Raw genomic sequence first — 15,676 nt, forward strand, 5'->3', positions numbered from 1 at the left:
TTTATGTAGTTCATGCTTAATTCTGCCTGGAACGATGGGAAGGGCTTTCTTGGTATATATGCTTGTAGTCTTCCATCATTCATTTAGAATTTCACCTTATCAGACTTAACTATTCAATGTTAGCGTGGCTCCCATTAACAGGAATAAGCCAAACCTGTGTTATATATTGGAAAACAAACAAGTCTCACAGGACACTGGAAGTCAGAATTCCTGTGACTTAGAACAGCACAGGACCCTGCTTCTCCACTTTTCAACCGAACAAAGATAACACAGATGTCAAGCTTTCTCTCCCATTGATGTCTACCTGGGAATTTCTGTTGGATAACTTGCAGGAGAGTTGGTCACTGGCTGAAGAGAATCAGTGGCTGCTACACATTGATGAAACAGAGGTTCTATGGCTGGAAAAAGAGGGTACTAGTAAGTTGGAACTACTTACTTTATTAAACCAATGACAACTCCCCGTACATTTTGAAGACCCTGGGAGCAATCTTTGACAGTTCCTAATCTGTGGAATAGCAGATTCATGTGGTCTGCCACTTATATTTTGTAACCCTATGCCTAATATGGCAGGTCAGTTTTTCTTTTACACTAGATAAACTTAGAACAATAGTCCAGGCCTTAAGTAAGACTTGTCTGGATTACTGAAACCCTCAAGAAATACCATCATTGTATTATGCTACTTTAAAATACAGCCATAAGGATAATTTCAGGTGCTTGGCATGTTGACAGAAAGTTTCATGCCTTCCATAAACTATATTGGCTGCCTATATATCAGTAGGTTATTTCCACAATTGCTTGTTTCACACTTAAGTGTATTTGGGGGCTGCTTCCAGGGTACCTTGGTAACCATCTGATTACCATACACCTCAAACTGCACCTTACAGTCATCACAGACTGCTCTCTCTTACAGCCCTTTTGTTGAAAGTAAATCATTTAGCTTCAGCTCAGAGCAGAACCTTTATCTGCATCAACCCTCTATGTGGAAGAAATTATTTTCAGATATCTGGATCTGCAGGGACTATTTAGCATTTTTGCAACTGGTAAAAATGTGACTGTTTCTGAAACTGTTTGGGGGTGAGGTGAGTGCACTTGATTTTAATTTATGGAAAGCTGGGTAGGTAACTTAATTCTGAATTTGTATATATTAAGTTATATTGAAGAAGGATTTGCATTATTACATTTTTTTTTGTAAATGTGGTGCTTTTTGCATCCTGCAAAGAGTCTTTTTTGTTTAGAAATTTAAATAATTAAAAGCAAATAAATAACTTTGCAGGACACATGATGGTTACAAGACGATGTCTTAGCTATAATGTATTTACAGCCCCATCTTAGACGTCGTAGAAGTAGGAATTGAGGCGAGAAGGTCAATGTGTCTCAAGTTTCACAAGTATTTTAGAACATAATCTGCCAACAAAGAGCCTGTTCTAATGTACAGGAGAAATGGACATTTATGAACCGGGTGTGTGAAACAGAACCATCCACTTTAGTAAAATAAATATGTACAATATCAATGGGTTCAAAACCAGCACATAACTGATTCTTTGCGACCTTACAAATATAATGAGGTATTATCCCAACCTTGTTATAGTAACTGGCTTCCCCTGCCAGTCTGGCATTTTGAGAGGGGAGGGGACAAAATTCACTGAGGGATTAAGAGGGTAACTCCCCAAAATCCCTCCAGTGGAGTGCTGCTCAATAGCAGCTTTTTCCAAAATCCTTAACGTCCTTGGTAGTAGGTGTAGCTCCCAACGTCAATCTTTTAGAACATAGATGTTTAGTCCCCTTCTGAAATGGGGAATAAATGTCTATGAACTTGCCACGTTCTTGTCCCATCCCAAACACATCCACACCACAGCCCTTTGCCATCTGTATGCACTTAGGTTTGATATGTGCATATCTCTCGCCTTTGTAAAATGGGGACTTAGATGTTTATGCATGATAAACATTTAAGCGCTGGTTTATGCACGTATCAAATGCAAATGAGGCTTGTAAAATGAGGGCCGGTATCATTTCCATTACAGAAAGGGATATATTGAAAAGTGATCCATGTACTGAGGCTTAAGCAGCAGCAGGTTTCGACTTTGATCTGGTGGGAGACTCACTCATCAGGGAAGAACTCAAGGGTGCGACCACCAGAGGAGATCTGACACATGGTGTGGCTGCGTCGCTGGCTGAAGCCTGCTGTTGTGGGTGACTTATAGTGGATGTTTACGGATGGGTAGGACCTCTTTGCAGGTGGGGGACTGGATGAAGAACTGAAGAGGCGACTGAAGCTATAAGAAAGAAGGAAACAGAACGGAATGAGTGATTTCTTGTTAAAAATTAAAGCTACAGCATAGGAGTAAAATAAAGCTTTAGGATTATCTCCTGCTTTATCACATGCCATAGAACATTTTTCTAATGCCCTTCTGCAGGTTTTTAGCAAAGGATTATCAATGTTACATGACTATATGATTAAGGTATGAAAACAGTAATGCGAGGTCCTGTGATGGAAGATTTCTCAAACTCTTCATCCTGCAATATGTAAACTCCTAAGTGCCTAGTCAATTGTCAATTCACCAGTTCTGTTATAAACCAGGGCAGTCCAAGGGTATTTGAGACGTCAGGAATGGGTAGACGTGAATTGCTTGTGTACTCTTTCCAAAAGTACAAGGACTAGGGGACACAAAGAGAAGCTACTAAGTAGTAAATTTAAAACAAATCGGAGAAAATATTTTTTCACTCAATGTGTAATTAAACTCTGGAATTTGTTTCCAGAGAATGTGGTAAAAGCAGTTAGCTTAGTAGAATTTAAAAAAGGTTTGGATAATTTCCTAAAAGAAAAGTCCATAAGCCATTATTAAGATGGACTTGGGAAAATCCACTGCTTATTTCTAGGATAAGCAGCATAAAATCTGTTTTATTGTTCTGGGATCTTGCCAGGTACTTGTGACCTGGATTGGCCACTGTTGGAAACAGGATACTGGGCTTGATGGACCTTTGGTCTCTCCCAGTATGGCAACACTCATGTTCTCATGTCCCTCGTCCCTACACACACACACACAGATGGCCAGCATCTCCTCTTTTTGCCCCCCCCCCCCCCCCCCACAAACAGATAACCAGGATCTCCCCCTTCTCCCCTCCACCAGGTGTCCAGCATCTGACCTCCCCTTCTCTCTTCTCCCAATCCTTTCCAGCATCTCCCCCCTCTTTCCTTCCTCATTTCGGGCCTGCCACTATCTCTATCTTACATTCCCCTGCTGCAGCACAAGGCAGCAACTAAACGAAGCTAAGCAGAGCAGCAGACCTTTCTGAACAGGCCTGTGCTCAAGCACTGCCAAGTCCTGCTCCTTCTGATAAGCTTCTCATCGGAGAGGCTGGGACACAGCACCACTTGAGTGCAGGCCTGTGTTGGAGGGATCTCACTGCACTGACAGCAAACTTAAAATGCAGGAGCCAAGATGCCCCTCCCCCCCCCCCCCCCAAAAAAAAAAAAGAAAATTCTGCCACCCTAGGAGGATGTCTGGTCTTCCTAGTGGCAGAACTAGCCTTGTCACAAACTCTCCTTCTCATTTTCACAGCCCTTATCTCACAGTCATTATAGCTTCTTCTCCATGGCCACCTTTACAGCTTCTGCTGCAGTGTTAATTTCAGCCTTTTCTCCTACAGTCAGCTTTATAGCATGTTCTTCCCCTTAAAGCCATTTTCACAGACCACCTACTCCACAAACATAACTGACCGTATTTCCATGAAATCTTTAATCGGTACAATGACTCTATACTTCAGACACAGATCACTAGAGGATTTTTTTTTTTTTAAATGAGCCTGTTTTGGGTCAGATTCAGTACATGGTGCCTAAAGTAAGGCGCCAATAAGATCTGCGCTAAGTGCCAATTCTATAACGGTTACTTGGCACTAAGCGACCTTTACAGGATAGCACTTAAAGCAGCTTACCATGCCCAACTTGGGTGCAAGATTTTACTCCTGCTGAAACCTCTTGTAAATCCTCGCATACAACTGATAGCAGTAGGGCATGCACCTAATTTCTGGGAACGCACATGCCCCTCCCATGGCTATGCCCCTTTTTTGAGCTGCACATTATAAAATTTAGGTAGGGATGTTATTGAACAGCAACTAGGCCAGATGCGCCCATAAATCCAAACTGATGCCAATTAACTCCAATTATTGATTGTTGATACCTTGTTAACTCATTAATTTGCATGTGCATCTGCTCAATGTGTGCCCAAATTTGCATGTCCAACTTTGGGTGACCTATATAGAATCCAGAGATATAAGTCTATCCTCTCTCACACTATACTGTGCCTGCATCATTGGTCAACATACAATTGCCAAATGGTTGATTTCTTCTTCTCCTGTACAGATGGGTGCTCCCGGGATGCTCTGCAAAGCACAATGAAAGACAAAAATTAAATTCAGTAGTCTTGTCATTCAATGGCAGCTAGTGATTTATCAAACTTGGTGGGGAAATCAGATTTTATGTAAGAGGAACACTGTTGTACCACTCTTTTTCCAGCTAAGATCCCTCAATCTCATCCACTTCTTGTATTTCAAGACTGTCAAACTGAATTCTAACAGGCCACCCTTACCTTCACCCCTAGGGGGCACTATTTTATTTATCAACTGATAGTATTTGTATAATATCCCTTAGTAGATGTGTGTACAAGCTTGTGCACATTTAGCTTTCAGGAAGGCAAGGCTAGCCTGGCTGTTCAAGCAGCTGACACTGTGACTTGGCTACCCAATCAGACACCTAGGAAGTACATTTGTCAAAGTGTAAGACCCACAGCAAAATGTCTTTGGCAGCAGAAGTTAAATGATGAGAACCAAGTAGTCAGTGGGAAGATAAGCTTTCTTTCATTAAAACTTACAAAGCAAGTAGTGAAACAAACACTGACGGGCATTTTGGGTAACTTGCGTACTTGCAAAGTATGCAGATACTTTTAGCACATGGACTTTGCAGCTAAATTTCAATGAGAAACTATGCAAGTAGTTTCCTTTACATAATTCCCTAGCATGAAGTATGTAGGACAGATTGGGGGGGGGGGAGGGGGGACGACTGCGTATATACTTCTGAAAATGTTATGTATGTGGCTGTTTCTGCCACCCCCACCAACCTAAGCATACCCCCAGCAATGTCTCACTGTAATGCTGACAAAAAAAAATGTATACTGTGGCCTTTACACAGACTTTTTAACCGTTCCAAGAAAAGTGATTTTCAGACAGGCCAATTCAGCCAGTAAAAATGGATTTGAAAATTATCCTTATATGATTAATATGGTGCATTAGCTAAGCATGTTACTTATTTTGTAGAGCTTACAAGCCAAGCAATAGGAAATAAAGACATACAGAATAATGGAATACAGGGGTTGGCTCTCTGAGGCACTGTGAGGTCATTTCCCGCATCAAGCTGGTGAAAACAATTGTCCAAGAACCTGCCACAGAAGTGTGTCCATACAGGCAGTGGCGTACCTACATTTGTTGCTGAGCAGTTGCGTGGCTGTCAGCTCTGCTGGTCCCCTGCCTCCTCTGATATCAACTTCCTGTTCTGCCCTGGAACAGGAAGTTGACATCAGAGGGGGCAGGGGACTGGCAGAGATGTTAGCCACATGACTGCCAGTGCACCCCCTCACTGCCTGTAGCCAGGGTGGACTACCCCCACCATCCTACTCTTGGTACACTAGAGCATACAGGGAGACCACAATTCTATGTTAACCTTGCTTCAAGTGAGCAGTCCTACAATTATTTTCACATGAATTATTCACCATTTCAAATCTTTTATATGGGTAGTGTGCTTGATATTTGGAAAAGTTATTTGCCTATAGACCAAGTTTCAGTTTCTCATCCATATGAAAGAAGCAATATTGTGATATCCTAACTGACTGTTAGTCAGTCTTTGGTCTGGGATTGTGTGTCCAAGATCTACAGGTCTCACCTGATCATCTCTGTCCACCTCACAGCCTCTTGCAGCTCCATCAGCCGCTCCTTATACTGGTTCCGCTCCATCAACACACGAGCCATTTCCACGCGAGTGAAGCGGCGGCGCTGAGCGATTGGAATGTTGTCTTGCAATGGGGACGAGCACTGCTTCAGTAAAAAAGAAACAGAGGAGAAATGTTAGAACATGAGAGCCAGAGCTGCAATCTATCATCTGTTAATCTGACCTTGTCTTCATAAACATAAGAAAGAAAGAATGATTGTAGTGGAATAGAATGGCTGTGTAACAGTCGGTAATATAGCACACTTCTAGGTGCTCATTTTCAAAGTAGATAGACACCTTTAAATGCCTTTAAAAAAACACCAATCTGACAAAAACAACCAAATCTTGATTTTAGAAAGTCAGAATTTGGACGTTTCACACTGTAGTTTGTCCAAATAACAAGGGGGCGTGTTTTGGGTGTGACTAGAAGTATGTAACTTCCTGTTTCTGGGTCCAGCAGAGCCAGCAGCAGTACGCAGAGGGGGACGTCCCTGCGCCTGTCTTTTGCTTGCTGCCGCTACAGCAATGGTGAAGAGATAAGCAAGGGATCGGCGCACAAGATCCAGACTATCTAAAATGAGTAAGCCAGTGGGAGGGGTAGAGGACAGGGAGACAAGTCAGGGCAAAGCTGGATACGGGAGCCGGGAGAAGAGACAGGGCAACTCAGGATATGGAGGATGAAGAAAGACAGGGCAACGCAGGACATGGGGATGAGGTGAGACGGGGCAGTGCACGCTATGGGGGAGGGGAAAAGATGGGGCAATGAAAGATATAGGGAAGACAAGGCAATAATAGTTGGTTGGGGGTGGGGAGAGAGAGGTGGGGCAGTGAGGGATGATGGTTTTGTTTTTTGGTGGTAGTGGTGGTGGGGAAAGGAGGAGAGACGGAGTGATGGTAGATGGTTGGAGGGGCGGGACCAAGAGACAGAGTAATGTTGGATGGTGATGGTGCATGAGAGGGAAGAGATGGGTGATACTGAACAGTGAAAGGAGAGGCAGAGAGGTGATGCTGGATGGTGAGAGGAAAGAGAGAGAGATGGGTCGATGGTGGACGATGGAGAGAGAGGAGAAATGCTGGATGGTTTGGGAAAGAGGGAAAAGAGGGAGAGAAAGGGGTGATGCTGGATGGGAAGGGAAGAGAAGGATAGATGTGGAAATGGGGGATGAAAGAAAGAAAGAAAAAAAGAAAGAAAGAAGGGAGATGGTGGACCTGAGCAGAAGGTAGGAGGAGGGAAGACAAAGGAAATGTGCATAGATGGCAGGGAAAGGAAAAGAAAAAAGAAGGAAGGATTTGCAGCCCATAAATGAAGGGAAAGGAAAGAGCTGGAAACTAGATAGACATGAGAAGGATAGGGCATGGAGTGAAGAAGAAAGGAAGAGAGAAAATATATAGTGAATGGACAGAAGGTCTTAGAAAAAGAGTTCAGAGCACAGAGACAGGAAAGCAGAACCAGAGACAGGGAACAAGATGATGATTAGAAAAATAAAATCACCAGACCACAAAGGTAAGAAAAATGATTTTACTTTCAGTTTAGTAACTGAAACATGTCAGTTCTGAGAATTGACTTCTTGCTGTCTATGTTTTGTACTGAACAGGAGGAAATGTGTGTGTGGATGTTTCACATGATTAATCACACAATAAACATTTGTAATCACGATTTATCGTGCGATTAAAATTTTTTATTGATAGCAAGTCCTAGTGTTTATATTGATGTCAAGTTATTTTATTGGAGATTATGTATGCGTATTTGTTAGCCGCTGAGAATTTCTAGATTGCACGGGTTATAAATAATTTTAAATAAAAATTAATAAAATAAAACAAAAATAATTGCAAGCAAAACCCGTGGAGGAATAAGCTAGAAAGGGATTGTAAGGCAAGAACATGGATGCCATGAAAAACAGGTAGGGATCCCAAAAGACATCAAAAGAACCTGTTTAGAAACAGAGAAGTGAAGTGGAATGAACATGGTTAAAATGCATGGTTCGGTACTTTGTAATGAAGTCTAGGGTTTAAGATTATGCAGAGGACATGAAGCAGTTCCATATACATGATAAAGTTGTCCCAACTTTGCAATACATTAAAAGGTAGAGCAGTTCTATATATAAACATATACTTACATCTTCTACCTCCTCTTTAGGTTCCTGTCTTGCCACAAGAGCTTCAGACTTCACTCTAGAAAAGAGAGTATAAATGCAGCATTAACCATTAGACTGTTGCCAGGTGATATAAATACACTCAACTCTTCTGTCTTGTAAGTAGTATCATGAAAGGGTACTGCAGTACTTCTACTTTAGTAATTATATGCTACACCTGAAGAATCCAGATCATGCAGAATTTATACTACCTCCCTCATCCCATTAAAATGTTATGATTTTTAGGCTGCTGAGACGACTTCCGGTGGAGCTGCCGGTCAAGATGGCCGTCGCGAGCTGAGCTCCTGAAGAAGAAGACTGGGATCCCACCAGAAATAGTATTATCGGCCCCCAAATTATGTGAGAAGAGAGAGCAACAGGAAGCGGAATACTTACTGTATGCTTCAGAATATCGTAAGTTGCACCCGGTTCGAATGAGGAGAAAAATTTCGATAAACGCTTGCCTGCTCGTGCCCGCGTGGAATCGCGATTGGTAACAGCCGGAAGACATATGCCAGAAGTAAAAAGAGCTGTGTAAGGAGGCTGAAGTGACGGTAAAATACCCACACTCGCTATAGCGAGCAAATACCGGAGCGGCAAATCAGAGGGGCAACTAAAGGGGCGAGCAAGCAATGAGACGCATGGGAGAGAGAGACGGAAGCCAAGACAAATAGCGAAGTGCGCACGAGGGGAGCGGCAGAGAGGGGGATTAGGCCAAACGTTTGGCTCCCACATGTGCTCCTCAAGCTGATCCGCGGAGGAAGAGGCTAGCGGTAAGAAAAGAGCTGTACTCAGTTGCTCACGCTGACCAGACCAGACAAATTACCAATAAAAAAGAATATAACTTTATTGAGACTGTAAAGGCAGGGTAGACCTATACACTCCTGGAAAGAAAACACGTATACAGGTTACCCTAGAACTATTACATGGCGACCAGAAGCATCAAGAAAGAGATAGAAAAAAACAAGAACGGAGGAACAAAGATGGCAGATAAGAGCTTTCAGTCATCACCGTCGATCAGCTCTGCTTGGGTGTCAGAAATTGTAACAGAAGTTAAAGCTGCTGTGGAGGACACCATGAACCATAAGCTCCAACAAATTATAGATAAACTTGAAAGAATGGATCAAAGAATCACCACTTTTACCACGGAAATTCAGGAGGTTCAACAGAGGTTGGGGGTCATGGAAGACTCTTCGCAGGACATGTCTAAGTCAATTGAACACCTCCAAAAAACGATTTCAAACTTGGAAGAAAAAGTGGATGATTTGGAGAATCGTTCTCGTAGGAACAATCTCCGCTTAGTAGGAATACCGGAATCGATAACCGATACAGAACTGCGGGGCTTCTTAGAGCCGTGGCTTATCAAGAATCTGCCTCAACCAGCTAAGAACGGACCACTTCAGATCGAGCGGGCTCATCGCCTGGGCCCGCGAAAGGAAGCAAATGCAAGGCCTAGAGTGGTCATTTTACGATTACTCCATTATCAGCATAAAATGGATGTGTTAGCAGCTCTTCGGCAAGGGAAGGCACTGGAAATAGACGGCCACAAGATACTGTGTTTTCAAGATTACTCTACCAAAGTTTCGTTTCAACGTAAACAGTATTCGCCAGTTTGTGGGAGACTACATATGATGAAGATCCGTTTTAGCTTATTATATCCAGCTAAATTGAGAATTCAACACAACGGCGCAGTAAAGTATTGTGACACAGTGGAAGCAGCCCGAGCATTTGCAGACAGGTTGGAAGCAGACAGACTAAATAATCCTGGAAACACCTGAACAAAGACCTAGAAGGAATAAAAAGAGCCTGAATGGAAGGAGGTGAAGAAGAAGAATTGGACAGATGAGTTATGATAATTTGTTCTTGTTGGGATAGATTGGTAATTAAACAGTTAATGGTTCCATTTGTAAAGATACAAGGGGGACGACAAACATTTAATGATATAATTCAATGGATTGGGTGGGATCCCAGATCCGGCGCACGGAAGTGAAGCACACAGGTGCTGTAAGATATGGAGGGGGCTTGGGGTGTGGGGGTGGGGGGAGGGTAGAGGGAGGGATAAAGAGGAATTTATGTTTCATGGTTGTGGAAGCACAGAACAAAGGAAATGTCATGTCAGACAAAGCATGTTTAAGAAATCTACTGTATAGTTATTGGTGGCGGGGGTATAGGCTGGGATGCCCCTTCCATCCACACAATGAACTATTAGAATCAGGGACTTTAGCCACAAAGAACACGCGGGATGACATTTAAAGTAGTGTCTTGGAATGTGGGAGGGATATCTTCACCGATAAAAAGACAGAAAATTCTACAGGAACTTTATAAGCAGAAAGTTACAATTGCATTGTTGCAAGAGACACATTTAAATGCCAAAGAACATGAGAAATTACGTCGCTGGTGGGTAGGTACCTACTACGAATCCCCGGCACAGGCCAAAAAAGCGGGGGTGATAATATTGATTAAGAAAGGGATACAGGTTGAGACCCACAAAATTATTGCCGATAAGGAAGGCAGGTTTGTGTTAGCACATTTAACAGTAGAACATCAACCAGTGGTTTTATGTAATGTCTATGCTCCAAATACATGTGCTAAGGGATTTTATAAACAACTTCTACGACATCTAATAAGCTTTGAGGGAATTCCCCTGCTGGTGGGAGGGGACTTTAATGCGGTGGGAGATGCCACATTGGATAGGTCGCAAGGCGGAAGGAAGGGGTCGGGAGGGGAATCCAGAGGAATAGAAATGTTAAGTGAGGTCTTTGACCTGGTGGATGTGTGGAGAACACTACATCCATCGGAGCGTGACTATACGCACTTGTCTCGGGCGCATGGCACCATGTCAAGAATAGATTATATATTTATTTCTCGACCCCTTTTTACACAAATTCGTGCAGTGGACATAGGCCCTATTAAAATATCAGATCATGCTATGGTAACAGTAATGTGGGAAGCATTAGAAAGAAGACCTGGTTTGTTTCAATGGAAATTCCCTCCTCGATTATATAAAGACCAGAACTTTAAAGAGTTCATACTAAAAAAATATAAGCAATTTCTAGATGCTAATCAGGCACACCAGACGACTCCAATACTTTATTGGGATACGGCCAAGGCCGTACTTAGAGGGGAGACAATTGCATACACGAGCCAACAAAAAAAAATATGGGAGAAGGAACAGCTTCGGCTAGAAAAAGAAATAACAAGGGTTAGGCGTGAATATGGGCGGCATCATAATATAACACTAAAAGCCCAACTTTTGGAATTGCAACAAACACTGAACGAGAGGTTACATTGCAGAGCAAAAAAAAATTATGCTTACTATAGATATCAATTATATAAATATGCCAATAAAAGTGGGAGAATGTTAGCCAAACTGACAAAGTCTCAGCAGGGTCCTTATAAGATAAAAGCATTGAAATCAGTTAATGGAATATTAGAAAACGAGGATTTTCAAATCAATAAAATTATGCAAGAATACTATAAGAATCTATATGCCATTCCAGACCCACCAGCAGTAGACAGTGAGATCTATTTTGCGGGACAGGTTCTACCACAAATAGAAGTATCAGGTTTAACTATGCTAAATGCCCCCATAGAAGTAGAAGAAGTCTCATGGGCTATACAGCAGGGACCGCTGGGTAAAGCCCCGGGCCCGGATGGATACAGAGGAGAATTTTACAAACTACTAAAAGACGACATAGTAACACCACTTACATCAATGTTTAATGCCATAGTACAGGAGAAACAAATGCCCTCCTCTTTCAGAACAGCACAAATTATAGTAATTCCAAAGCCAGGGAGAGATACCCAGAAACCTGAATCTTATAGGCCCATATCACTGCTTAATTATGAAGCTAAATTATTGGCTAAAGTCTTGGCAAATCGCCTATCTCGAATATTGCCAGATCTAATTGAGGAATCTCAGGTAGGATTTGTGCAGGGTAGAACCATTACCAAAAACATGAGGAAGATTCTGACAACATTGGAGGAAACATCCAAGCAGGGTATATCATCGGTACTAGTCAGTTTCGACGCCGAAAAGGCGTTCGATAGAGTGGTATGGGGATTTTTATTTGGAACTTTAGACGCCTACGGTATAAAGGGGTTTTTTCAAGAAGCGATTCAAGCTTTATATTATTCGCCACAAGCTCAGGTAGGGGTCAACGGTATTGTGTCCTCACCGTTTCCCATAAATCGGGGGACAAGGCAGGGATGCCCATTGTCGCCCCTGTTGTTTGTTCTTACTCTGGACCCATTGATAAGGGATATACAGAGAACACCGGATATACATGGCATTCAGGTGGGATCAGAAACTTTCAAAATAGCAGCCTTTGCAGATGATTTGCTAGCCCACGTAATTCAGCCGGAGACATCGCTGCCGGCTCTCTTAGAGTGTATGGCAGAGTATGGCGATTTCTCTGGTTTTAAACTCAACCTCGATAAATCTGAAGTTTTGCAGAGAGAGGGAGACCAAATCAGAGAAAGGTTGAGACATTTACCATTGAGATGGGCAGAGGAATCTTTTAGATACTTAGGGATACGCTTAACAATGGATACCACGAAAATTTATACAATTAATGTGGTAAAACATTTACAAGATACTAGACAGTCTATGGAACGATGGAATCTCTTACCGATATCATTAATGGGCCGAATAAATCTATTTAAAATGATTATATTCCCCAGATGGCTTTATTTGTTGCAAGTGCTACCTATATACATAAATAGTAAGGATTCACGACAGTTGAATAAGATTTGTCGGGGATTTTTATGGGGAGGGAAGAAACCCAAGGTGCGATTTGATCACTTGACTGACGGGTGGGCACGGGGGGGATTGGGATTACCCTGTATTAAAAGGTACAACCAGGCATGCCTTACGAGACATCTCAGAGACTGGCTCTGCAATACTACTCAGTATACACCATTGAGATGGGAACGGGCACTATTTAGGCCCTGGCATTTGAATTTCTTGTTACATGCAAAAACAAAAAGCTTACCGGGATGGGCCAGAAGCAGTATAATGCTTCAGCCTTTGAGGAAGATATGGAGAGTAGTAATGCAATCTTGGCAATATAATCCCAATGTTAGCGATCAACTCCCACTGTGTGGGAATGGAGATTTCCCACCGGGGTTGGAAAAGGGGCTATTCGAGAACTGGTCGACACAGGGCATCACCTTATTAGAACACTTAGTAAATGAAGAGGGAGTTCTATATAGCTTCAATGACATGAGGCAGAGATTATCACTAAACACTAAAGATCATTATAATTATAGGCAATTACATCACTACTGGTTTAGCATGGATCAAACTGCTTTGGGTACAAGACTGGGATCCAAGATCCGGGATTTTTTGAAAGGGGACGAGCGTGGGCAGGTGTCTGTATCAGGTTTGCACAAAGCATGGGTGAGTCTGAGCCCCCCCCCCCCCCCCCCCCCGTAAATATGAGTCACTTGAAAAATTATGGAGCAAAGACCTAGGATATGAGTTGACAGGTATAGATTTTGTAAAATTGATAAAAGAAATCCCGGGGCAAGTAGGTGGGGCGGATCTACAAGAGAGTCAATACAGGGTAATTCACAGGGGATATATATCGCAATCACAAGCAGTAAAAGCAGGATGGACAACAGATGTACAATGCCCAAAATGTCATGAAAACAACAATACATTTTTCCATGCATTTTGGCGATGCGCTAGAATACAACACTTTTGGAAATTGTTACAGACATATTTTGAAAAACTCCTGGGACATAGATTGTTACCCTCATGGAGGGGAGTGCTTTTGAACAAAAGAAATGCGTATGGGATTTCTGATAAAGATCAAGAGCTATTTTTATGTAAGGCCTATGCAGTGGGAAAAAAATGTATACTTAAACACTGGTTGCAGGCTGAACCTCCATCCTATTGGTACTGGAGAAGTAGACTACATGAGTTAATGCTATGGGAAGCTAGAAAGGCATATAACGTTCCGAAGAAAAGGAAAATATTTGTTAAGATATGGTCAAGTTACTTACAATGTATCTCCCATAAGGCTAGGAGCGCAGTGCTTAACAGGCTGGGATCGTTATAAGCAGGGAAACAATCAGTAGACGTGGGATTTGCAATGGTTTATAAATGTAATAGACAGTGCTCATACCAACACCATGAAAAATAGTAATCAAAGATAAAAGGAATACTTTAGAGATTGAACACATGACACGAGCTAAAAGTTGTATTATTTTAATGTATGTTCAATACTATGTGGTTAACAAATAGTTGCAGTACAAAAATTTTTTTTTTTTTTTTTGAAGACTGTTAAGAGCATATAGATACACCTGTGTACTGGAACTGTAATATATCTTTGTATATGCAGAAAGGGAAGGGGATTTTTGTTTGAAGTGTCATCAATAATAAACAAACGTTGAAATACAGTGGGGGAAATAAGTATTTGATCCCTTGCTGATTTTGTAAGTTTGCCCACTGACAAAGACATGAGCAGCCCATAATTGAAGGGTAGGTTATTGGTAACAGTGAGAGATAGCACATCACAAATTAAATCCGGAAAATCACATTGTGGAAAGTATATGAATTTATTTGCATTCTGCAGAGGGAAATAAGTATTTGATCCCTCTGGCAAACAAGACCTAATACTTGGTGGCAAAACCCTTGTTGGCAAGCACAGCGGTCAGACGTCTTCTGTAGTTGATGATGAGGTTTGCACACATGTCAGGAGGAATTTTGGTCCACTCCTCTTTGCAGATCATCTCTAAATCATTAAGAGTTCTGGGCTGTCGCTTGGCAACTCGCAGCTTCAGCTCCCTCCATAAGTTTTCAATGGGATTAAGGTCTGGTGACTGGCTAGGCCACTCCATGACCCTAATGTGCTTCTTCCTGAGCCACTCCTTTGTTGCCTTGGCTGTATGTTTTGGGTCATTGTCGTGCTGGAAGACCCAGCCACGACCCATTTTTAAGGCCCTGGCGGAGGGAAGGAGGTTGTCACTCAAAATTGTACGGTACATGGCCCCATCCATTCTCCCATTGATGCGGTGAAGTAGTCCTGTGCCCTTAGCAGAGAAACACCCCCAAAACATAACATTTCCACCTCCATGCTTGACAGTGGGGACGGTGTTCTTTGGGTCATAGGCAGCATTTCTCTTCCTCCAAACACGGCGAGTTGAGTTCATGCCAAAGAGCTCAATTTTTGTCTCATCTGACCACAGCACCTTCTCCCAATCACTCTCGGCATCATCCAGGTGTTCACTGGCAAACTTCAGACGGGCCGTCACATGTGCCTTCCGGAGCAGGGGGACCTTGCGGGCACTGCAGGATTGCAATCCGTTATGTCGTAATGTGTTACCAATGGTTTTCGTGGTGACAGTGGTCCCAGCTGCCTTGAGATCATTGACAAGTTCCCCCCTTGTAGTTGTAGGCTGATTTCTAACCTTCCTCATGATCAACGATACCCCACGAGATGAGATTTTGCGTGGAGCCCCAGATCTTTGTCGATTGACAGTCATTTTGTACTTCTTCCATTTTCTTACTATGGCACCAACAGTTGTCTCCTTCTCGCCCAGCGTCTTACTGATGGTTTTG

The 15,676-nt window shown here is 42.5% G+C and overlaps 1 protein-coding gene across 1 annotated transcript in view; it reads right to left on the reverse strand.

Annotated features, from left to right (window-relative positions):
- MAPK8IP3 (mitogen-activated protein kinase 8 interacting protein 3) overlaps window positions 1-15,676 on the reverse strand; it is a 229,698-nt gene that overhangs the window by 65,450 nt on the left and 148,572 nt on the right. Inside the window, exons 12-15 of the mRNA XM_030211285.1 lie at window positions 8,095-8,149; window positions 5,933-6,084; window positions 4,324-4,380; window positions 2,103-2,273 (exon numbers count right to left, since the gene is read on the reverse strand). Coding sequence (XP_030067145.1) covers window positions 2,103-2,273; window positions 4,324-4,380; window positions 5,933-6,084; window positions 8,095-8,149 — 435 coding nt within the window. The remainder of the gene's footprint in view (window positions 1-2,102; window positions 2,274-4,323; window positions 4,381-5,932; window positions 6,085-8,094; window positions 8,150-15,676) is intronic.

Source organism: Microcaecilia unicolor, chromosome 8 (assembly GCF_901765095.1).
Source record: "Microcaecilia unicolor chromosome 8, aMicUni1.1, whole genome shotgun sequence".
Taxonomy (NCBI): domain Eukaryota; kingdom Metazoa; phylum Chordata; class Amphibia; order Gymnophiona; family Siphonopidae; genus Microcaecilia; species Microcaecilia unicolor.